At 39.8% G+C, this 25,583-nt stretch overlaps 2 protein-coding genes across 21 annotated transcripts in view; one reads left to right on the top strand and one right to left on the bottom strand.

Annotated features, from left to right (window-relative positions):
- The window catches only part of LOC117141641 (RNA binding protein fox-1 homolog 2), a 77,142-nt gene that overhangs the window by 39,260 nt on the left and 12,299 nt on the right, over nt 1–25,583 (top strand). For 9 of the 20 annotated variants that reach the window (XM_033305197.1, XM_033305206.1, XM_033305209.1 and 6 more), the window contains exons 3-10: nt 12,041–12,511; nt 15,008–15,211; nt 17,413–18,114; nt 18,389–18,442; nt 19,265–19,357; nt 20,385–20,439; nt 21,245–21,286; nt 24,252–24,272. In XM_033305197.1, coding sequence (XP_033161088.1) covers nt 12,041–12,511; nt 15,008–15,211; nt 17,413–18,114; nt 18,389–18,442; nt 19,265–19,357; nt 20,385–20,439; nt 21,245–21,286; nt 24,252–24,272 — 1,642 coding nt within the window. The remainder of the gene's footprint in view (nt 1–12,040; nt 12,512–15,007; nt 15,212–17,412; nt 18,115–18,388; nt 18,443–19,264; nt 19,358–20,384; nt 20,440–21,244; nt 21,287–24,251; nt 24,273–25,583) is intronic. The other 11 variants (XM_033305212.1, XM_033305203.1, XM_033305204.1 and 8 more) reach the window with 4 other exon arrangements.
- On the bottom strand, nt 2,308–3,195 carry LOC117141647. The gene is made up of 2 exons (XM_033305220.1): nt 2,951–3,195; nt 2,308–2,889 (listed from the first exon to the last, which is right to left on the bottom strand). The coding sequence occupies exons 1-2, from the start codon at nt 3,068–3,070 to the stop codon at nt 2,509–2,511; spliced, it is 501 nt and encodes a 166-aa protein (XP_033161111.1). The 5' UTR covers nt 3,071–3,195; the 3' UTR covers nt 2,308–2,508.

Below are 25,583 nucleotides of genomic sequence, written 5' to 3' on the forward strand. Positions count from 1 at the left end.
GAATTCGGTTCAGTTGGGATGGGAAAACTTAATTCAAAGGCCAGGATATGCATTACATTTTTAATTGCTTTGGAGAAGAGAGTTTCCAAGTGGGGAGAAACGAAGGACCCACAAACCCTTAGGCATATCGAATTCCAATCAGATTGCATCATGGTTGAAAGTTTAATCAATTTTAATTAGGAAAAACATTTTTCCATGATTTGAATATCCCATCTTAAAGCGACCAAGCAAACTAGTTGTTTGAAATAGTGTACCATGAAATAAGTAAGAGCTTTACGATAATTAACTGAGAAAAAAGTTATAAACCTAACTTTTAGTTATATCTACATTATGGGGATCAAAACTACACTTGTTTAAGAGGAAAATACTCATATTACTTTTATTTGATGAATCTGCTTAAAGCTTTGCCGAAAACTTTATGCTCCATTTATTTAGTTAGACCGTAAACCAAATCTCCGACAAAAGTGCACTTTTTATAATAACAAAAGTTCAATAGGAGTCTTTTTTGTCAGTAAAAAACTTCTTTCTAGTTCTAATCCAAAAAGTTTTGTATAATTTTCACCAAATTTACTTCCCACTCTGGAGCTGTTTTCAACGCAAATAAATTTTAGCTCCCACACTTTGACTAAAAACAATTTCCATAAAATTTGGCCCGGCTGCGCAAAAGACCTGTGAAAGTCCTGTAAAATCCCCAGGACATTTATCAACAGAGCTTGTACCGGCAGCTTATTATTCTCCGGCCACATTTCAATGGGAAAATTTTAATTAAGGCTGCGCTGGTCGATGGTCCAATGTCCGTCCTGCCCACTCACCACTAAATCTCGAATGTCAATGAGACTGTGGTCACAAATTTTTGCTTCCTGGCATCCGCATTCGAAGCCATTTGTAATGGAGGCACTGCCACAGGCAGGTGTCGTTGTGGCCAACAAAAAAATGGAGAAATCCCAGCTCAAAGTTCGCTTTTTCCCTCGCTCCAGCATCCCATCTAAAAATGATAAATTATCCGAAAAATTTTGCAAACTCCTGAAAATTACGCATTAAATCATGCAGAAAAGGGGAAAAACGGGTGGAGGGGGGTGTGGGTCGGTGCGCCAGAGGGTCACCAAAGGGTTAAGCAGTGCCAAGTCATTGTATAGTTTACGACTGAGATTTCCCAAGTGCGAGCGGGGGAAGTTACATTTTATCGCTCGCATGAGCTGCAATTTTATTACATTTTTATATTTATTTTTTGCGTGCTGTGTGTTTCCTTTTGTGTTTTATTTAGCCAAAAGGAAAATATTTGTATGTTGCCCTACCGGTCACGTTTGCTTTTTGTGCCGGCTCGTAAATTCGGGCAACAAACTGCAATTGCACAAGGTGAAGGCATCAGCCAGCGATGAATACACGCCCGTCCCACAGCTGGGCTATTTTGTATTTTCATTATTATTACCAAGCTGCCAGCCAGTCAGCCAGCCAGCCAGCTTGCTAGCTAGCCAGGTGTAGGGTCGTCTACTCGTCTCCTCGCTTGGCACATATTTCATGGCTATGATTTACTCCATTGTTCAGGGCTGTTGGCCACCCCAAAAACCCCAGCAACAACACAGCTCGAGCAGAACAAGTGGCCAGTTTTTGGCAACGCCCCCGCAAGTCCACATCACCATCATCATCATCAACATTGGCAACGGCATCGAATTGTTTGTTTTGGCCCCTTGGACTTGGGTCAAAACTATAGTTAAGACATGAACCTAATTTACTGGCTGAGTGCCTTTCATGCTGTTGGCCTTATGCGAAGAATTTCCAAATGTCTTTATCTCGTTCGTTGGCTCTCATTTCCTTTGAAAAGCCCCCTATCAGCCCATAAAACCTTGTGGCTCCATACACAAAGCTGGCCGGATTTATGCAATTTTAATTTTTGACCAGTGCTTGGGCTAAGAAGCCTAGCAATTTAAGTGTAAACAGGTACAATGCACGTTTCGATGCGGTTTCAAATGGTTAAACTTTCAACTTTACCTGTTTAGCATTGCTTTCTTATGGTTTCCCTTACCATATTCCACACTTTTTGGTGCTTCACGCTGCGATTTAATTGCCGGGCAACCTGGTGAACCCCAGCGAATGTCAATCGATGGGAGCATCCAAAGTTCAAGAGCCTTCGTTAACGTTTGCCTAATTGCCAGTGAAGGAAGAAGCAGGCGCGCGCCTAAAATGCCATCAATTTACGCCTTTTTATCAGCCAGATGTGTAGGGTAAACGCACTCGATGTTGCCAGGATGCATGAGCATCCTTCGAGCCACTTGATGCACCCAACCAACACACAAACTCACAGAGAGATAGACACGCTCTTAGTTTTTAATGAAGGCTCATTATCAACAATGTTAGGGCCCATAGAGGCGCACGGAAAGACAAGGTAGGGCTGCTAACCAATTACTTAGTCACTGCAGCCATTAGGGCAAAATGCTCGGGCGGGATAATTGACACTCCAGTCTGGTTGGAAGGGTGAAATCGACGCGCCCCTTCTCCTCCAGTCGAAAACTATCGCCAGTACTTGCTCGGAATGCGAATACTGCAAAATGATGGGAATAACCCCTGGCGAAACCTTAGATCCCCCGGCTCGGCATCCTTGTCGACTGCGTCGCCATTGCCCTCGCCCGCCCCATCCATTTTATGGCAGGTGAGTTGGTGCTTCTCGATATCCGGATCGTAGCAGATATTGTGGCGCCAGAAGGAGGCGGTCATCTCGAAGTCCACAGCATTGATGGGTGAAACCATGCAAACGACCACTATCTTGTCGCGTCCCTTTCTCGAGAGCTCGACATCCTTGCACAGGGTTATGAGGACATGTGAGTGCTCATTGGGACTCAGGATGCCCCAGCGTGGTTTTATATTGAACTTGCCATGCACTGTACTTTGCACCTGGTGATTTATAGATAATATGCTTCAATAATAGTATAATTAAATCAAATATATGTATTACCTTGTAAGTCACTGTCTTTCCGCCAACATTTTTGATGGTAATTTCTTGCTTTCTGTTGGTTTTTGTGAAAGTTAAAGTACTTTGTGGTGAGATTTCAAGTGATTTTGAATTTGCAGACATATTGGTTAAAAACGAATTTGAAAAACTATTTGGTTACTTTTTACATTTACTTAAAATTTGGCTAAGATTAAAAAAAAGGCGTGTATTTTGCTAAATAACTAGACCTCCATTAATACAGCTGTTGAAAAGGCTACTTAGCTACTTAGGAAATAAATACTTATTCCTAAAAAGGAAAAATCTTAAGCCCTAGCATAAAATTTTCCGAAAATCCCAACTTTGTTTCCCCATTGGGGATTTTAACCCTTTCTTACCTATTAAGCCCTAATAATCACCTTTTAGTAACCGCATTGAGGAGGCTCTTCCCCTTTACACACAATTGAGCCCGAATGTGTGGGACCAAGTTGTGGGCCATGTATTAATTACATTTCAACGGTCGCCGCTCAGGCAAATCAGAAAATCCAGTCAGCGCCAACAAAACCGACAGCTAACAACAACAACATTTACAGCCAACAATTTGCTTTCAAAAGCAACAAAAGGGGAGAAACAAAAGTTCCCACACACACACACACACACAATCACTTGGATTTTGAGTTGGGCATTGCAGGGGCTTCACAATCCTTGGCCAGTCGAGCATTTTGAGCTTAGCCGGCGCTTAGGCTAAATGACCAACCAGCAGGTGGTGGGTCTGGTTGTTAGTATCCAGTGCTATGTAGTCCAGTGGCCAAGTGACCAGTGGCCAGAGCCACGATGGCAGTAGCGACAGTAGTAGCAACAACAATAAGCTGTAAAATTAATTGATTTACAAGTGTGAAAATGCGCAGAGCGGGACGACAGGTGGGGCAATGCCAGTGGGTCATAACAATAACGCCTGTCGGGAAATGGGAATGAAAATGAAAATGAAAACGTACCTTAAGAATGCGCATTTAGTTCTGGCTTAGTTCTGGTGTGTGCGGCAACACAGAGTGTAAACTACAATCCGCTTAACGGTAATTGCCCTACAACGCCCACACCACTAAAGCACTTTTATTGCAGTGAAAAAAAATGTGTGAAATTAAGAAATGTTGGTAGAAGTTAGTGGTAGTTAGCGACATGGTTATTGCAAGTTATTCGAAATGTATTCATGAGTAAATAACTCGTTACTCGCTGTTATATTCACATAAAGTGAAATAGAGACTTGAATTTGAACTATCAACTTCTACAAATACGAAAAATATTAAAAATTGTATTGAATTTTTTGCAAGTTAGAGTAAGGCTGGATGTTTTAATTAATTTTGCCATGTGTAGCATTGCTGCTTTGTCGCGTGCTCTTTAAAGCCAAGCTAATGGCACGCCGGCCACGCCCACTTCCTGCACCTGCTACATCCATAAATTGCGTGTAATTTTGGATTTCTTACTGTTTGAATGCTCACAAAGCTCATTTATATTTCATAAAGCTAAAGGTTTGCGGGGCTGAGCAGCAGTGGGTGGCCGGAAGTAGGCTTTTGTTTTTCAGCCGTTAGTTCCTTCCGCTTCGACTGCTTGTTTATTTGCCTACGTACTGTTCGGATCCCCGTTCCGTTCTGTTCCGTTTTGTTTTGGCCTGTTTGTTTGGGCCTTGTTTGTGGAAGGCAATTTAATAAGCGTCTTGGGGCTTTGCGTGTTTCTTTTTTGGGGCTCGTCTGAAAAAAGCTGAAGGGCCTTTAAGGCGGCTTGCATTAAATAGGTGTTTCCCATTGATTGCATGTAGGTGGTTGCCTGATTTATGGTTTACTTGGCTGGGCGTAAGCCAAGTAAAGAGGACAAATACTGTAACTTTGATTGCATCTAATGCTTAAGCGCGAAAATCAATCAATGGCAACAACAAGCGACAACGTCTCGATTTCGCTGCAATCGCGCTGCAATCATGAGCGTCGTTTATTTGTTGCCAAATCGCAGCTAAAATGCTGTTCAATTGCGTCTAGCTTTTTCGGGGGTAATTCAATAGAGACAAGTGAGCTCTCGACTTGAACGCACACAGAGAAAAAAAAACGTATCCAATTACATTTATGTTGTAATTCTTTGATGGGAAATAAATGAGCTTATAATGACTAAGGGTTCAATTGATGGGGGCAAACAAAAATATGATTTCTGCGCTACGAGTATTTAAGTATGTAAGGTAATAAGCTGAAATAAGCACAATAGTGCATTTCATTTTGATAAAATAAAGCATAAAAAAAAGGACATATATTCTCAAATGGTTGACAAACTTTACTGCTTGTTTTGCCAGTGCAATCGATAAAATATATGTGAACCTGCTAGTAAACGTTCCACTGTAATGTGATATTTCTGGCTTGATTGCGCTTTCGGTTCAATTGGCGATTACCGATTGCTGGGTACTTCATCATTCCGTAAACGATGTCAGAGGGGAAAAATAAATTTTTGTCCACTCGATAATCGCTATCCAATTAAAAAGGGAAAACTTCAAACATTTCTACGATTCTTGAGGCACGGGCACGTATTTAGCATGGGTTTCGCATCATTTCAAATGCGTTTCGTGGCTGCTGCAGCCCTTTGGACACGCTTTCATGATGCCTGTTAGCCCATGAAGGAAGCCACATCAAAAATATAAATAAAAGTAAAGTTTATCTTGGATTTTTTTCTTTTTCGATGTTGCGCCAATTGACAGGGCATTTAATTTCTTTTTCGTCTCGTTGCCGTGTATTTTTGGTTTTTTATTTCCTTTGGTCTTGTCAACGCATCGTTCGACTGCCATAATTCAAGTCTTTGCTGTCTGTTGGTGGCACGACGTTTGCATAGCCAAACATTTGCTCTTAAATAAAAATTTATTTGGTATTTGTGCGTTTTTTTTTCACTCACATCTTGCCTTGTTTATTGACAAGTTGGGTGAACGTGAAGATCTCTGCGCTTTTTGTTTTATGTATTTTCTTTGTGCGCTTTTTTGGATATTTGTCTTCATTTATTTATATTGATTTTTGTGCTACTGCCGTGGGTTTCGCTGCTGATTTAGTACCTACATATATATATATATATATATATATATATATGTGCGATGGTAGACAGTGAGTGGTCAATGGCCAATTTCGTTTTCATTTGCTAAGCCAGTGAGTAATCACAATGCATTTATCTATCGACCACCTTTCGCACACATTTTCACCCTCACTCGCTCGCACAGTGGCTTTTCAATTATTTAATTTTCCGCTCACGTTTTTTTAGTTTTTCACGTAGATTTTTCATTGGCCCTCCAGCTAAATGCGACAAAAGGAAAATCCCAACGTAATTTCGCGATAAAAATCTTCGAAAAAGAAACGAAGCCGAAAGTGCATCTTCAGGTCTCGAAGGCGGCGACATTCTCACGTTTCCATTGGCATTAAGGTTTAGTTGATCGCCTTCACCATTTAAAGGGGATTGAAAGAGGGTTGTATAAAATGCACTCGAAACAATTGCCACTTGAATCAACAATGAAATATAAGAATCCATTTAGATATACAAACCTATTGAGGAATAAATGAAGTGTTGGGTATAATTACTTAGTTTAAAATCTTTGCTTGCAGTTAGCATTTTATGGCACTATTTTTTCTCAGTGCATGTGTGGGTGTGCGCTACTTTTCCCATTCACTTGCTCATGCTTCATTTGGCAAAGCTGCAAGGCAATTGATGACAGACCCGGAGTTGGAGTTTCGACTTTGGGTAAGGCAGCATAAATTCCATTTAAATGGCAAACCAGTCCTCAGCTGCATCATCATCATCGTCATCGTGATGCATCTTCAGCTACTTCAGGTTGGGCCATTAACAACTATGGAAACTGCTATGTGGGCAGCCCAGTGACACACTAAAGTGGCACCCCAGGAAAGCAGCAAAAAATCTTATTTTTATATATATATAAAAAATAATAAGAAAAACAGCATGTCTGCACGAGGTAACAGAAACCGCATTTAAATGCCGGTCTGCCATTCAAGTTTCGCTTTTGGTTTTTGCAGATGCGCTAGCAGAGAAGACCAGTTCCCCCTGTTTTTCCCTTCTATATATCCCGATTTTTCAACCAACCGGTTTTATGGCTTAGCCAAGCTTGCCTAGGGCCATCTATTCTTTTTTTTTTTTGTGCTGGCTTTTCTGTTTGGGTTTTTGCCGTTTCCCGTTGCCAAACGTTTTGCCGTTGTTGTGAATATTGCTGCTGTAGGCACCTGCATTTGACGTTTTAGGTTTACCGTTTTGCAGTGGCCGTTTTCCACTGCTAACCTGGTCAGTTATTGCCCAGTGCTTTGCCCTGCCGAGGCTGTAATTTCATTCATAAAGTTGGCCTACTGTGCGTTTCGTAACTTTAAGTTTAATGGGGAAAAATGGTCAGGCAATTTCAGAGAATGTGGTCAAAGTGGGCCAACACTAAGAACTATTGTTTATGGTTGGTTTTGCTAGATATCCAAATGTGTTTTTATCCAGGGATGCTTTGAATTTTACAGATTGCAACTTGTAATTAATAGACTGACATTTTGTTTTAAGGTATGGAAGTTTGTTTGTTTATAGACCTATTTAATCCTTGACAATGCAGATAGGTGTATCTGAGCATTAAGCTCAGCCCTAATAGTGAACAATAAAGCTGGGCTTATTGCGTTACAGTGCTCATTACGTATACGAGACGTGTGACGCGCTTTTCATTAATTTTATCCACCCACCCACCGCCCACTTCGTTGCATTGCAATGCGATGATGTTGTGTTTGTCTTATTAAAAGGATGCAGAGTGGCGAACATGGCATCTTGTGTGTTTTGAAATAAATTTCCGTTCTGTTGATTTGCGAGCAAATGCACACACATGGCATCCATAGTATTTGTATCTTGTAGCTCGTCGCTAACACTCGCATGCTGCAATTTCAGAGCCCGAGCAATTCCTGCAGTCATATTACATGTCACAGCACAGCAAATCCCGTCCCTTACACCTGAACTTCCTCTTACACTTCAACACGCTTTCGCTGTAATTTCCTGTTGGCAAAAACTGAAAACTGGCAGTGGCAGAAGAGCTACCTCCCTCACGCCCTCTACCATTACAGGTGTTTGTGTGTAGTGTCCTAATTTGTACAAGGACTGGCTTCTCTCTAGTTTAATATCCTTGGATGGCTACGTCAAATTGCAATTGGCATGTAAATTGAATTGGCACGTGCTGCATTCGCTTTCCGTGGCAATTATGGAGATGTGACCTTCCATTAGGCCAAAAATCCTGACCGGATCAGATCTCACCAAAATAGGCAGTGTGACAGACACATTGCCGTGACATCGATATACATAATACTTTCCAAATGTTATCTGGGCGGCAGACGTGACCTGCATCGACCCACTTGCAACTTAAACGCCCATTGAGCAATCACCAAAAATCAGTTGAAATCAAAGAGACCCAACCAAGTTTAATTCAAAACAATCGCTTGGCGCGCGCTAGGCAAATTTTCAGTTTCAATTGGCAGCGTTTTTTTTTGTTAGACATATATTTTTTTCTTTAATTGGTATTCGCGTCATGAGCCAAGCAACCGAGTTGGCCCGGCTTTTTAACGAGCGTCGCCCCAAATTTGCCATTGCATCGCGGACCAAAATTGGCGCTTCGATCGCTGAATTGCGTCAGCGATTGAGCAATTGGTCAAATTCAAATGCCTTCGCTGACTATGTCAGGTTCAAACTTGGGCGCTTGTTCGGCACAGGAATACGTTATGGGTAATGGTAATGTTAATCGAAACGGACGCACACGGCCAAGAAAAAAAAGCGAATATATTGGTTTGTGGAAAAAGTACGCAGTCGAAAAAATTTCACTCACCATTCACGTCACGGTTTATTAATATTCCGTTGATGTAATGCGCCCGAAACCGCACACATAATTTATATATAATTCGGTTTGACTTCTGACAAGTGTGGCAGCCTTTCGGGTTTCTTTAGTTTCTGTCTAAATATTTTGGTTCGATTCAAGACAACATTATTCAACACAAACAGAAAGTAAGAATTTGAAAATCTTTCTGTCTCTTGGAAAGTCTAAGTGCACAATTCAAAAGATGAAAGTGGGCTGTGTTTTGATATCCTTGCAAGAATTTTAAAACAAATAAACAAAAAACATGCAAACACAACCTGCTATTAACTAGAACTTTATTTCTCCAAGTTATTCTCGATATATATTAAAATTTGCAAAATAAAATTAATTGAGCTAATGAATATGTTGTATATCTTTATTTTGAAATGATGCCCCATTAAAATGTACATTTTTCCTGTTACCCAGTGTAATTATATTTCACTTACTTTTCCAGTTTTGCTTCTTTTTCGAAATGCATTTCCCAGCGTGATTTTTTCAGGTTTTCCTCCTCTCACAAATATTTGAACGCATTTTTCTTTCATATTTATTTTTCTTTTTGAGGTGCGTATATAATGTTTCTTTTTGGCTTTTTGCGGCGCCCATCAATCACCAGCCGTGGAATGTGTGACACACATTAAACGTAACGCATACGCAGCGTGTGCTGCCAAAACGCAATATAATTAAATGAGTATGGAAAATGGCTCTAATATTTTTTCAGCATCGAACCGCTGGTAGACAAAACGCTTAAATGCGGCCACTTGAAAGTGCAGCAAGCGAAATTGTTGCAAAATGGAAACGTAAAGTGTTTTGTTGAAAATTCACAAAAACAACAGTGGCGAATGTAAACAAAAAACGATGGCAGTTGGCGCTGGTGGCCCCAGTCAATAAAACAGTGCCAGCTGCCTCTTGATGTTATTTTTTTTTCTTATTCTGCAGAGTAACTACAAATGCAAATTGCCAGGGCCGCAGTGCCGAACGAAATATTTGCCATGTAAATATGGCCCAACGAAAGAAAAAAACAATTTTTTTTTTGTAAAAAAAAAGGAATTCTTTTTCGTCCTGGCCTTCGGTCCTCGCTGTTCAAGAGCAATTAAATGAAAAATATTTGCGAATGCAGCAAAGTATTTGCTTCAAGTGCCTGTGACCCCGCGTTCAAAATGCCGTTGACAGAAAATTATGAAACTTATTGGGGAGTTGTTTAAGGATGAAGTTTCTGAATGGAAAACTTCAAGATGGGACAGACGCACATACGCAGACTCATTAAGCGAAGATGGTTGTGGTTCTCAAGTGCAAGTCAGCACATTCTGTGCGTCAGCAGCGGCCGGAAAAGCGGGGGAAAATCGGAGGGAAAACATTTTCATTGGCACAACAGAATGAATTTTCATACAAATTTTATGTAAATTTAACATGACAAGTTTCTCCTTTTTCATTTATTTTTTTTTTCTGCACACGCTGTTTAGTTTTACGTTGATATATAGGTGTAGCATGTATGTGCGAGCATAAGAGTGCGCATATATCATGGGTTGGCCAACGTGGCGGATGAGCAACATGAGCACCAATTTGCACAGCGGATTGTGTCACTAGTTGGGTTGGGTGCGGGGGTAGGAATATCGGGGCAGAGATACTTGCACCTCGTCTACTTGTCATATGTGGCTTGCATTTAATTAACAAGCTAATTTTTCAAAAGCGCAAATCGCCAAGATGCCGAAACAGAGCACACACACAAATATGACGACTGCAGCAATTTGATGGCCTGTGCCAAGACAAATAGAAATGAAAGCAACTAAAACAGAAACTAAAATCATACCCATAGAGGCATTGATATATATTTGCGTCGCGTTGAAATAGCTGCTTTATGGCCAGCTCGCCAAGATAGATGAACTGTGTCCATCGGATGAAATAGTTTAGCGTCTAGGCATTTAACATCGCTCGTCGGTTATTTTTAAACTACACTAATTAAACGAACTAAACTAAACTGCAGCAGAAACACATTAGTATCTGTACGTTTTCGTAACAACATGACATGTGGGCAAAATAAGTGTTTCTTAATTGAAAAGCAAAACATATTTTACAGCATTTAGCATTCAAGTTGTACCATTTACCTGCATTTCTGTGACATTTGCATTAAATCTCGGAATTAATAACCATTTTATGTAAGCAGCTGGGGCAGCGGCAACCATTTTCGTTAGCCAAAAACATATTAAAATGCCACTCACACGATAAGCCTGGTTCTTTCCATTTTTATCATCCGAAAAAAGTGTTCAGCAAAAGTTTTCTTTTGCTCCCCCCACCGTGTGTATATGAATTTGGCCAACAAGCAACAATAAGCTGCAAATTTTGCATATTTCATAGCTGCTGACAGAGGTTGGGTTGGCAGTCCGGGCGAGACAAGCCAAATAATTGCAAAAAAAATTATACAAATAAAACTGACAATTTAAAGCGCATTTTGTTATCCTCCGCTCTAAAATCCAACCAAATCCTGGCCCTCATCCAGACTGCCTGCTTGCCTGTCTGTGTGTGTCCTTTGTCTTACCGAGAGCTTAATACGGAAAGCTCTGGACCAGCTCCCGATGGGGTTACCACCTGCAAAATAAACTACCTGGATTTAATTTAGCACTTTTACGGGCACAGTCAACCCATACACACACGCACACGAGTGGGAAAATGCTTAGCATGATGAGGTAAGGGAAGTGGAAAGCCCAAGCATGTAGAATGAAAAGTATAACCGGGTAAAAAGTAATACCCATTATGTTCGTTTTAAATGGTTACTCTAAACATTGTTGATTATTTTTACCTTGTGATTAGTACTGCATATATGAAACGCGATTATTTTCAGAATTTAAATAGATTGCTTAGAAAAGATGTGTAAAGGTTCGATGCTTTTGCAATCGTAATATTGGGCTGCACATATTTTCATAGAAATGAACTTAGAAAGTTTCTCAGGAAAATTCATATTTAGAAATTCAACAGAAATAAAAACACTAATTTTAATATAAGAGTGACATTAAAAACGTATACAGAATTTTTTTTTTAATTTATTTAATACAGGTATCCAATAAAAACACCTCGCTTAGACAACATATTGTAGTAGAATTTTGTCGAGTTTTAAATAGGGGGTACTTACACTTTTACGACCATTACTAATCCATAAACCCATCTCTCTTTCTCTCTCTCTGCTTTTCTTTCCCCGTTCTCTCTTTCCGTTTCTTTTTTCTCTTCTGAACATGCAGCACATGGTGCAGGCGGGCGTGGCGCCTTTTCCGGGCGCTCCGGCCGGCTATGCCGCCGCACCGAATCCTGGAGCAGCGGTTGTTGCCGCAGCGGCCGCCGCCCAACAGCAGCAGCAGCAGCAACAACAACAGCAGCAGCAGCAGGCCCAGCAGCAACAGCAACAACAGGTGGCCGGCGGACCACCCAACGCCGCGGACAGTTTGTCCATGGCGGTGGCAGCGGCAGCGGCCAAACAGTCTGCTGATCCAGTGACCCAAATGAAATCGGGCAGCGAGGCCGCAGGATCTGGCAACAGCAATAACAACAACACAGCTGGGGCGGGAGCAGGAGCGCCAGGCAACGCCGGAGGATTGACCACAGAATATTCAAGTGGCGGCTGTGGGGGCGGTGGTGCATCAACGGCCAATTCGGTGGTGGTGGCCACCAGTGTTTCCGACGTTGTCAATGCCTCGCTGTACATGCAACAGAAGGTGAGTTTGCCTGGACAATTGTTTGACCTATGCCCCCATCCTCCGTAAACCTACCTACCTACCGACCGCCAACCAACCCACTTTCAAACCGCCCACCACCCACCAATACACCGATTCAACCCACTCGCTCGCTATCAGTCTATTTGTGTTTGTGTGTGTTTGTTATGCATTTGTAGCTGTGTTTGGTTTTTGGCTTTTGGGTTCGCTACGGTTTGGTTCGGTTTGGACTGCTTTGGTTTGTAGCTCCGCTTTGAATTGGGTACACACACTAACTACACAGATGGCGACACACACACACACACAGATGCATAGACACATGCAGCGCTACACTGAACGAAAATTCATAACCCAACTGACACACACAGAAATACGTGAATATTTGTTTTTACTATGATTTTAAAATATGGTGAAAATTTATGACATACCTTTGAATTTATTTATGTCTGGTAGTGGTTTGCTTTGTAGTTTTAGTTATCAATACAAATAACTTTAATATTTATTTAAATAAACAGATATTTTATGCATTCTTTATATTTGTAAAATATTTTAGCAGTCCATTTAAAAGTAAATGAAAGCAATATTTTTGTATGTACCTTGTTAATTGGCTCTAATGGCTGGAAATCAAACGTAAAAATATTCCATAAAATCTTTGACAATATTTTTGCCAGTGTAAGCCAGGGCATACAAATAAAAGCCGTGCTTGTTATCGCTATGGCACCTGCTCTTGTTTAGTCGGTATTTGTTGTTGGTGTGAGCGCATTGCTTTTACATTTTTAATTGCAGCGAGCTGCACAGAGAAAAATGCCAGCAGCAAGCAACACTCACGCACTTTGGCATTCACAAACACGCCCACTAACACACACACACACACACACGGTATACACCTGTCTCACCTGCGTTTGTTTGTGTTGGCCGTTTTTGTAGCATACTTTCAGTGGCTGGTCGCTTTCGGTTCTTATTTGACCCTGGAGCGGGGTTTCAGTTTGCTGTGTAGTTTATTGTTTCTTCGCTTCTAATTAAAAATTGACTATAGCACATACGTTGGCATAAAGATGCAAGTGCTTTCCATAGTATCTCTCAAAAAATGTGCATTCCATAAAAGCACATATTTATATTTTTAACCAACTTTAAAAAGAGCAAAACAGAAATGCTTTTGGCAGAGGAGGTCGAGATAGAAAATCAGCTGAATAAATACAAACCCTTGTTTGGTCATTGACCAACAGATATTTACTTATGAAAATGGATTCGTGTATTCGAATAATTAAACAGCTAAGAGCATTACTGTATTTTTCATATGTAGGCCAACTTTAAACAGACGAAAATTGAATTTAGTTAGAAGAAAGATTGTGCCTTGCAGGTGTAATAATTACTCAAATATTTAATTAGGCGACATAAATGGGTTTTGTGCTTTTTTTTTTTGACTGGCTTTACCTTTAACGAAGTTCACAATTAATTAAATTGTGCGCTCTTCAATTAAAACAATACGCATACGCCATGTTAAACAATATTAAACCTCACACTTTCAATAGCTCTATTGTTTGTGTGGTTGTTTGATCGGCCTGCGGCAATTTGCAGCGGAAATGCTAAATTATTTCATACTTGAACATGGGTTGGGAAATTTAATATGCTTATTTTAATACGACAGAAGACCATGGTTAGTTAAAGCAAATCCTAAGTATTAAATCCAGTGGCTAAGTCTCCTGAATGTGCAAACACTTTGGTCAACACATTTCTATTTATTTCCTCTCGTCCAAACATTCAATTACTCAGAAAATTCCATTCAATCAAATGTTTATCAATATTAATTGTCTAAGCAACAACTTAAAAGGATGTCAGAACTGGAAATACAGATGAAATGTAAATGAAAAGTGGAAATGGAGACCGAAAAATGAAGAGATAATCTTGGGAAATGGATATGAACTGAATAAAATACAAATTTATAGTCGCTTATAGCGAATAGCAATTTGCATTTCACCGACTCGAAAGTAAAAAAATGTTAATCTTGTTTTTTGGTTGTTATTTTATGTTTTTGTTTCAACGAATTATTTAGATTTAAGAAATGGTTTTGTTCAATGCCTTTAACAATCCCGATAATTGTATTTTCTGAAAATGTTTAGAAATAATTGATGATACATAATTTGGGAATGGAAATTCATAAACAAGCATATAAGTTATTTATCAATCTGCATTTTGTCACAACTCATACTTTAAAATATATAATTCTCTATATGGTAACTGTTCAAATTATATATTCAAGGCATGTTCCACGCAATTAAGCAGCTGTAAAAGCGGTTGAGAGTAAAAAATTAAGCTACCCATTTAAGCAAATTGTTGGTGTTGGTCGCCTGCCTGTCTGCCTGTCTGGTTTTTAGCCCATCTCAACACTCTGTCTCTTAATCCAAGTCCTCCACACAAACACAATCACGCAGATAAACAGAGAGGCTGCAACTGCAACTAAAACGCAAATCCTTGTTGTTATCTGAAAATTTATCACAGACAAATCTGTCAACACAAACACAGACACAGTACGAGTACGAGTACGAGTACGAGTACAATGGAACCAGCCTCGCAGAACCAAGAGTCCCAGGTCCCATTCCGCATCCACTGACAAATGGACATGCCGTGGACCAAGTGCAGCAGCCACCAGAACACCAGCAGCATCTGCAATCATCGCTGCCCCCACAAAATGTGCTCAGCATAGTGAGTCAGCAACCAAACAAAAAAATATAAAAAAAATTATAATAAAATAAACAGACGAGGATAGACTGCAAAAAAATGAAAAACAAACCATACAAAATAGAGCAGAGACGGGTGGACAATTGAAATTTACGTGCCAGTTTCTTGGTCTTACCACGTTGTTCTTTCTACCATTTTATTCTCCTATTTGTTTACCAAGCTCATCTTCATTAGGCGACCAACCGACGACTGGCCATGGGTAAAGCTGCTTTTTGCCTCAACTTGAACTCTTTTGTAACTGCATTGTTTTATACGCATAGTCATCATCAGGGAAACATTGTTCGTTATGCCTGGCAAAAGCAGATGCTGTCCAAGTTTCTTATAATTAATTGAGTCGGGGAAATTAAAATCCAACTGTGGGTAGTACAGCTCAACCAAAATGCGATTATAGGGATTTGTTTACACTTTATGTTATCTTCATCAAATATGATGTCCTGGTGCGCATCGTCACTATGCGGATCGCTGTCCAAAGGGCATAATTTTTTGATATTACTTCGGTTTTTATAATTTTCCCATCAATAATCCAATCAAATCTCACCATCTTGCCGTGCTAGCTTAAATTAAGTTTTAGGAAATAAATAGCTCCAATCTGATTCGATGTTACTGCAAAAGTAAGGCCACACAATGCATTCAAAGTTCAAGAATAATACCCAAGTCAAATATTCAAATCAAAACAATTTAGTGCAAATTTCTTGGCCTTTTTTTTTTGCCGGCCAGAAAGTTTTCAAATTTATGCAGAAATTCTTTTAATACCGATTCAAGCCGAGCCGCCGAGACCTTTTTTCAGCCATGTCGCGTGCCGCACAAAAAGCATTTCGATAAACTAAAAAGCGTTAAATGTCATTTACGTGTAACCCGATACCCGAAACAATAAACCCTCCGCCACCTCCGCCAGTTGGCCATTTATGGGGCCAAAGTTTTTCACGCCATTTCACTTTGGGCCCGAAACGTTCGGTAAACATGCAAACCGAGAACAAAAATGAATAAAAAAAATTGTAGGAGAGGATGCAAAGCGTGGAAAAAATGTATTTTGTCACAGGGCGGAGGAAAAATTTGTTTTAGTTTTATGTGTCAACAATGCGCAGCAAATTAAGTTAAGCGTTATTTCTATTGCCTACATTATGGGGCGAGGGAAAAATCTGTTTATATTCCTTTTTTCCTACTGTTCATTCTGGTTTTTATTGCATTGTCATCGAATTTGGTCGCCAGCGTAAATTGAGAATATTTCATATTATTCCGGATCGGGGAAACTGCCGTAGGATGTGGGGGGATTGGAACAACAATAGCATACCATGCCATGCCATCGATGGCAAGTACATTTTCAGTTTTAATAATGCAGAAATACAAAATGCAAACATTTTCGCGGGCTCGTTGGGGGATTTCTGCTGCGCTGTGGTGGATTGGGTATATTGCAACAGTTTGCGCGACAGTTTTATTGCATAAGTCAACACAAGTTTGTGCTACAAAATACGTACGTACACATTCATACGTGTGTGTATGTATGGGACTTGCAGCTCCTGTTTTCTCTGTTCTCTGTCTGTATGTATGGGTATCTCCGTGTGTGTACATATATGACTTTTTTTATTGGGTCAAACCCACACACTTGTATGTATATACAGATGCGTATGCCCGGTTTTTCCGCACCTCTCGCAGGATTTTCATCTCTCCCGGGATGTAAACCACTTGAAAATTGTATTTTCATTTCAATTGTTTATTTATTGCGGCACTTGTTCGCATTCGATTTGCCAGGCAGCACTGAAAATTCAACTGCAAAAAAATGCACGCAAATCAACTGCAAACAACAACGGCAAATAGGTGGAGTGCTTTTGAAAGTTTCACAAAAATCGCTTTTCCACCAAATGATATTGGAAAAATTTAATTTTAACTTTTGTCGGTTTTTTGGGAACGCAAATTTTTGAGGTAGCAAGAATACATTTATATCGTCAAATAGAAATAGAAATCGGAAAGCTTTATTATTTTAATATAATTACAGTTTATATTATCCAAATATGGAACATTGGGAAATTTAAGCAAAAATGTTAATCAGTTTGCGCATTTTTCTTTTAAGCTATTAAATTTTGAAGTAAATCATATTTTAAATTATAATTTAAATGCTAATACAAACGCCTACTAATTTATTTATTATTTCATGTTCTTCCTTGCAGTCCACAGTATTGATCGCCAATGAGGCAGCAGAATCACAACAGAGCTCCGCCATGCCAAATGCCGGAGGCGGTGGAAATACTGGCGGCGGCGGCGGAGGAGGCGGCGGCACGCCCAGTTCTCCGCTCAGCAACTCCCCGTCCAGCGCAACAGCCTCGCAGGCGGGCGGATGCGGACTGACCCTCAATGGCAGCGCCACCGAGGGCAGCATGTCCGGTGATACATCGCCGGTGGCCAGTGGTGAACCGCTCCTGCAGACGCCGCCCGCCCTCCAACAGCAGCAACAGCAACAGCAGCCGCTCCTGTGCAGCAGTCCCACATCGATGCAATCGGCGGGCACCTCCGTGACGGGCAGCTCGATAGCTTCCGGAACATTGGCGGCCACCAGCAGCAGTGGCGTTGGCCTTCTGCCCACCACCGGATTGGATAGCATTGCCAATGGTGGTGCACCAGCAGGCTGTGCCGTCGTGCCGGCCAGCACATCGCAGGTGATCGCCCACCTGAATGCAGCAGCCGCTGCGGCCAGCGGCATCATGTCGCCCACCGCCAATGTGGCCACTAGTCTCAGCAGCGCCCTAGTCCCGGCCCAATCGGTCGCCGCCGTTGCGGCCGCCTCCCTCGATGCCAAAAGTCAGCCGAAGCGGCTGCACGTCTCCAACATACCGTTCCGCTTCCGGGATCCCGATCTGAGAGCCATGTTTGGGGTGAGTACGGACTTGGTGGATTGAATACATATTATTTTTAGCTATTACAAGATTATTACACTTTATGGAGAATCACACCTAGAGAATGAATTTAATTCAGAAAATAATTCAAACATTTTAAAGTAGATTGAAAGTTAACTTGTCTCATTCTATCGCGCTCATAAAATTTAAATTATACACAAAACGAAGATCTGCTTTAGATACTTCTTACAAACTTGACTATCCCTTTGAAAGCATGCCGAAACTTAATATTTATTATTTTTCTATTCCCCAGCAATTTGGCACCATTCTGGACGTGGAAATCATCTTCAACGAACGCGGCAGCAAGGTAAGTTGCGCCAAACTTTCCATACTTTCTAGAAAGAAGCACGCCGTCTCTTTCTCTGCAACTGTATCGCCTGCCTGCTCGCTCTATGTGTACCTCTCTGTCTCGCTGGTGTCGCCATCTCTCTCTGTGCCGCCAATTGTGCGGGACATTTTGCATCTAATTGTCGCACAATTCATTTGAATTATGCACTTCAAGAATTCCCAGATGAGGAGATGTCTTTGTCCGTCGCCAGGGCAACCTTGTCGAGTTGTCTTTTTTGCAGCATTATTATTATGCCCGGTCTGCAGCTGGAGCCAGGTGAAAATAATTGCATAGTTGCCAAAGCACCAGGAATTGTGCATAATTCAGGAACGAAGCTCCAACACCTTGAGATGCTCAAGGAGTTTTTGGCGAAAGAATGAGTGGCGAGGCGAGGGGCAGGCGAAGAAAGTGGCGGAATGAGTAGTAGGTTGCTAAAGCAGGGCACGTGCATGTCGCAGTCGCCAATCCGAAAAATATAAAAAACACCCAGTCCCAAAATCCCAATCCAACAACCGACCCACTTCAAACCCCCGGAGTACAAAGATGTGCCAATGGCCCCTGTCCGAAAAGCATGTCCTTGGCCGCCTTGTTGATGTATTTGTAGCTTTAGCTTTATCTATTTATAATATACATAATATATACATATATATATATATATAAATATACTACGACTTCAACAAAACCCGAAGAAGAGAGCTGACTTTGTTGTACCAAATCGTTTAATTTTTAGTTTTTTTTTGAAAATCGTAATCTATATACTCTATATGTTTCTTTAATTGCATGTTTGATTGCGAATGGCAGGGATTCGGTTTTGTAACATTCGCTAACAGCAACGATGCAGAACGAGCACGCGAACGTCTACACGGCACCGTGGTTGAGGGACGCAAAATCGAGGTGGGTGCATGCCATATCATATATACAACTTACCAACCAACACACAAACACACACGCCACACACACATACACACAACTAATATATATTATGTAGAATGTATCACAGGAGTGGCGGAAAGAAATTGCTTTTCAACTTTTAATCCTTGCGTGCCGAAGAGATATGGCTTTAAAAATCCACCATCCAACTACCCTTTTTTATCTGTTTTCATTTAATCCAAGGAATAGCGCACAGTGATTGATTCTTATTTGCCTTTCATTAAAAATTAATTACGCATTTCTCATTTTCGCCTTCCCTTCTGATTAATGCTCACTGGGTGAGCCGCAAATAATTGGCATTTAAAATATGCTGAAAATGCGCAAAGTACGAAAAAGTACGTCTGTCCGTCGGTTGGTTAAACAAATTAACTGAGCCGCATAAAAGGCTGAAATGCAATGTTATTTCCCCAGCAAATGGCAACGGAAATCGCGCGAGTCTAATTAAGTCCCAGTGTCCACAAATGGATGCCATGCATGTATGCATGTGTGTGTGGCGCAACCGGAAACGGAAATGAATGTCCGTCCGCTCACTGAAAGCCTTCAAAAATTAATTTTCTCAATTTTTTCAATCGAAACAAATGGAATTCAAAAAGTATTCACTATTTATGTAAATACTTTTCTACATAAATGTTTTCTTTGTTACTTTTTTTATGAGCTTAAACGGATAATAATCCTTCGTTCTTTTTTCATAAAATTACAATAAATGAACTTAATATTTGTTTAAAGGCCTTTCCGACACACACTCACACTTCCACAAACACTTAGAACACTATTTGCAAAGATTTTCGTAATTGTTAACTAACACATAATTTATTTCTACATTCTCTATACATGCGAAATTTATAAAATTATATATATATATACTCTGCTCATATGTGTGTATATGATATAATGAAAAATCTTAAAAATTCATCACCAAACCAACAACAACAACTACAACCACCACGCTCGCTGATCTATCAAAAATTAAATCAAATAACCAATTGTGAAGGTGAATAACGCCACTGCACGTGTACAAACCAAAAAAGTGACAGCAGTACCCAACGGTAAGTGACCCTAACACTCAACCCACTCAAACTACACACCCACACATGTAATCGCACACATACCCACACCTATATATATTCACATACATACCATACCTACGTGGTAGCTAAGTTTAAGCCACATAATGAAACAAGTTCAAATGTTCGGCTAAGAAGTGCAATTACGATGAAATGCAACAGCAGCAAAAGCTACGAAAATAGCAATAAAAGTCTGCTCAATTTAAGCGTGCATTGTTTTTGCTGCTATTGTTTAGTTTCCTAACATTCCTCAAGTTTTAGTTTCTTTTTTTTTTTTTGTGTTTTGTTCTCCGTTGTTATATTGTTTGTTTTGGGAACTTTTCACATCAAGTTCTTTGGTGGCCAAAAACTGAAACTAACTGAAACTGAGAAATTGAGTTGCCAGCGAATGAATGTGTGTTTCCTAATGAAAATGTTACAATTTTGTTTCTTTACGTTGGCAGCGCACGCTAGAAAAATGTTCCCCGGCTTAAAGAAATCCAAAATAAATGCCACTAATTTGTGGGGAAAAGCATATTGAATACTTGTATAACCCCATGCATTTTGTATATTTTGTAATTTAAAATCAAGGGGTTGTTGCGGCTGTCTAACTAAAACACGCATTCAAAAAACACCAAAAATAATATTTAATACACATAAGAATTAATGCGTATTTGTGGTTTCGACTAAGTTATGTTTTATGCGTCTGCTTTGACAATGATATTATTGATGATAATGATAATGATAATGATTGACCAGCGTTATTTATATGATTTTCATTTTGTTTTCTCTCAAACACCCCACACAGTTGTACTGACCAAAGATGGTGCCATACCGGCCCCAGCTCTAGGTGAGCCAAATCCAAATCCAACCCCCAAATATTTCCCATAAAAAAAAAAACAAAAGCAAAAACCAAAATGAAATAATGAACGTATTTCGTAATCTTTTAGTTTTTGTAACTTGTGTGCCTGCTATGACACGAATGCTCGCTGCCTGCAGCTTCCGATCCCTTCCGCCCATCTATATAATCGTTTGATTTAAACCAGAGGTCCTTCGAAATGCCTTGGCATGTTGCACGTTAACTGTTGCTAACTGTGTATTGTACTCGCCCACCCTCCATTGGCTGAATGAAATCAAAATTTGAACTCGCCCCAAACGATATACTCCACAAAATAGTTAAGTTTAACTTGTAATCTGTCCTAGCATGCTGATTAAAGCTAAATAAATAATTTTAGGGTCAAGCGAAAATTCCCACTAGTAGCTCATAGCCACCAATAATATATATGAATATGTAAATGTTTTAATGAGAACAAGGAGTTCCCTTTATCTCAGCAAGAGTATCATATTCTTTCCACAACAACTGAGTCTATTTCATTACTCACAAATCTCTTAAATTTCCAATTTCAATTTTTACTTACCCTGATTCTTACTAATTCGGATTGCTTAGCTATCAGCATTTTTTGAGTGTTTTTTTTTCGATTTGATATTCCTCTAAATTCGAAAATCAAAAACCTCTATCCTTAAGTTCACTCAGCTAGAAGTTCTTAGTTATTTCTTGTGCCATTTGCAGTTAAGCGCAGTTCAAATGGAAGTTGTAAGTCCCCCACAGTTTTTTTTTCGTACAGAAATAGCTATAAAAGAAAGATGAGAAGAGCAAGAAAATAAGTTGAAACCGAGAAAAGTTTTCCATGCAATGTATAATAAATAATACTGCTGATTAAATCGTCTTCTCTGTGTTTGCCATTAAAAAGTATTCACAGCGCAAAATCTATACTTTGGGTACGCTCAATACGATAAGCCGCTTACAAACCGAGCAAACCAAACCAAACTGAACCGAAACCCAAGGCATCAGATTGAAAAGGATGCGATGGGATGGGCTGGGATGGAAAACCGAGGAGTTCTCTGGCAAAGCGGCTCAGGACGATAGCAGCTTTTCTCCAGCTCCATCTCCTTCTCCAGCTGACGCTCCTGTTCCCCGGTGGTCGGTTATCCTGCTGCTGATGCAAAATGCTTTTGTATTGCCAACAAAACTTAGACTCGGACACAAAAAGGCCAATATGGCTGGAGCCGAGGAGCAGGTTTGCCATCCCATCCTGACAGCTCCCATTTGGCCCCGTTGTCCTTGGCCATGTGCACGTGCACCTAATGCGCTTCATTTGCGTTGCACTAAAATGCTGCTGGAGACCAAGAACTTTACCGGCTGTCGCAGGACATTTCTTCCTATATTGTACACTACAAAAAAGACACATTAAAGCCATATTTAGGCAGCATTAAAAATGAACATAGAAAATGATGATGCAAACAACATTAGCAACTAAGAGCTAGTACTCTTTGTTTTGTTCAGTGCAGCCAGAAGAAAGAATCGAAGGGACAGCAGAGCTCCATTTACTTTAGGTCCTGGCAGTCACTTTATCACGTTTCGAACTGGCTTCTTTTGCATGGCAAATCGCCTGCTGCATTATTACCCAGCTGGAGGACGCCTCACGTCGTTGTCCTGCTCGTTAGGCGGCAGTCGGGGATTCAGCAGAGCCAGTCAGTCAGCCATTCAGTCAGTCAGTCAGTCAGTAAGTGAAGCGGTAGTCGGGATAATTGCAAATAAACCACAAAGTTGCAAACATGTGGTGCTGGCTCACCCTGCTGGCAAAACAAACCCGCTCGAACAGACACTCGCACACGCCCATAAATTGAGCAAAAAAAAGTTAAGTTTTCTGGTTATCCTGGAGGCGGAGTGGCACCCTGATGGGGCAAGAACGTTTTATCCAAGCCCTGTGTTTTGTTATGTCTTATATGCAAATGTGCGCACCCCACTCGCTTACTTTGTGCATTTGCAAGAAAATTTACTCCGCATAGGTTGATTTTCCCGCACAATTTTCCCCCTCTGACTTCTGCCTCATCATCTTGCCATTTTAACTTGGTGTTTCCTTTTTTTTTTTTTACTTTTTTTCTTGCGTTGATCCTTTGACATGTTAAACTTAATGCGCCCTGTCTTCTTTACCATGGCCCCTGTCTCTTTTTTTTTTTTTTTGGTATATGCCCTTCATGCTGATGTCTTTCTGTCTGTCTGTTTGTCTGACATGTCTCTTACTGCATTTTTCGATGGTTTTTCTGGGTATTTATTTTGCCATTTTCCAAGGCAATTGCAGACTCCTGTGAATTTCCATTGCACAAAGAGCAGAGCTCATTGTGTAAGCATTCGATCGCTGGAAGGAAGCAATCATGGCATGCTTATTTGTCATTTTGTTAAGCATTTCTGTAGTATTTGCCATGAATGTAAGGCTTAAATCTACAGAGAGAGAAATGCTTTTGAATTTATATATTGTAATCCATTTATTTCGTTCGTTACTGCTCAATTTTCCGACTAAACTGTCCTCTGTACTAAAGCTCTATCCACTTAAAGTTTGTTGCGCTAAATTATGAAATATGATCTGCATAAAACCCTTTTTCTCTATGTGAAAATTTTAAATTTACATACGTATGCAAATACCCCTGTTCCCAATGAGAGAAAACACAAGGATGCTGCATGCAACAGCAAACAATGAAAACTCAATGCCACAAATCAATTAGAATTCTACAGTATTTAACCAATTCCCATAAGCACTAAAAAAGAAAATCAATATATAGTATCTGTTATGGAGCTGCCTGTTTTTTATGTGCCTAAGACATGTATCCAACAATATTTATTATAGGCAACCCAAAAAAAAAAAAGCAAAATGCTACAAAAAACCCTATTTAAATGCGAAACTAATGAAAATATTTTCTTTTGCCTTTTCCATGCGAACAATCAAATATATATAAATCTCTTGCCGGACACACAGTTTGCGTACAATGGCCAGAAGGTAAGCGTTTTGTCCACATTTTTCCCTTTAATGTTTTACTGCTACTATTACGTATTTATTGCCTGCCGTACTTTCGTTGTAAATTTTTAAATAATGATACACACAATTAAACATCATGCCCAATACTGAGAAGAAATAAGTTATCATAAATGTACAATAATTGACCAGTTTTCGTTTCTGTAAACATACATATATAACTACATGTATTGTTAAGAGTTTTATCAACGAATTTTTTAGCTCGTAAGCCGAAAGCCGAAAGACCAAAAGCAATGAACAAATATTTAGGCAGGGCACCAAATGTTGATATTGTTATGGCTATTGATATAAAAGCCCATGTGTAGGTCATCGTCGGGAGGATTAAAGTGTCCAGAGTTCACCAAAATGAAACCATTTTTGCGATTGCATTTGTTCGTTATTCTTAGTTTTATTTGGTTGCAATCTGCAAATATGTTTGGACAAAGTATATATTTTTACGAGCATTTACTTTCGTTTAATAGATACATGTAACGCAACTTATTTTTTTTTTTTGGTAGGTCCTGACGGAAATTTCGTTAATCTATATAAACTATGCATACAAACTATATATGAATATAATGCTGCAACTTATTTGATAACCGTTTGTAAAAGTTAAACTCTATTTTTTTGTTTATAATTTATTTATGTTTTGTCTGCATATAACCAAAGTTCAAACAAAGTGGAAAATACCAAGCAAGCTAAAATTACCAAACCGAAATTAAATTGAATTTTAAATCATAAAAAGCCACATTAACACCCGCTCGAAAATCCCGTTTTTAAATCTGGCCCGTCCGCCAATTTCTTTCTAGTCCTGATTTTAAATTAATAATCGATAATGACGAATAATGCTGATTGACAATGACTGAGATCATTATACTGATGGTTATGAATTTAGCATATTGCGGCTGTGTTGTCTTATGCATACTACCTACTATATATACTTTATATATCAATTTATATGCCAACTACTTTATCTACATATCCTTTTCTTAACCAGTTTCGTTGTATGTGCGTTCCATTATGATTCTGATTATGATTATGAATTTGTATTTGAATTTGAATTTGACTTTGATTATTGTGTACTTCTCTGTTGTCCTGATTTACATTATCGTTATTACACGTTTTACGTTTGGTCTGGTATTCCTTTGGTCTGAACATGTCTGAAATGCTCCTTAGCGTATACTATTTATACTCGTACTCGTAACTGTAACTGGTAACTCTCGTCGCGCGCCAAGATTCAACCAAAGTCTAACTTAGCACTAGAACTAAGCCGAAATGCAAAACAACTGCAACTAC

Source organism: Drosophila mauritiana, chromosome 3L, assembly GCF_004382145.1.
Source record: "Drosophila mauritiana strain mau12 chromosome 3L, ASM438214v1, whole genome shotgun sequence".
Lineage (NCBI taxonomy): Eukaryota > Metazoa > Arthropoda > Insecta > Diptera > Drosophilidae > Drosophila > Drosophila mauritiana.

Excerpts from the sequence above, each read along its gene's own strand:
- LOC117141647 (XM_033305220.1), bottom strand. The coding sequence starts at position 3,070 with ATGTCTGCAAATTCAAAATCACTTGAAATCTCACCACAAAGTACTTTA. Across the intron at positions 2,890-2,950 it reads GAAAGACAGTGACTTACAAG|GTGCAAAGTACAGTGCATGG; the intron begins GTAATACATATA and ends ATAAATCACCAG.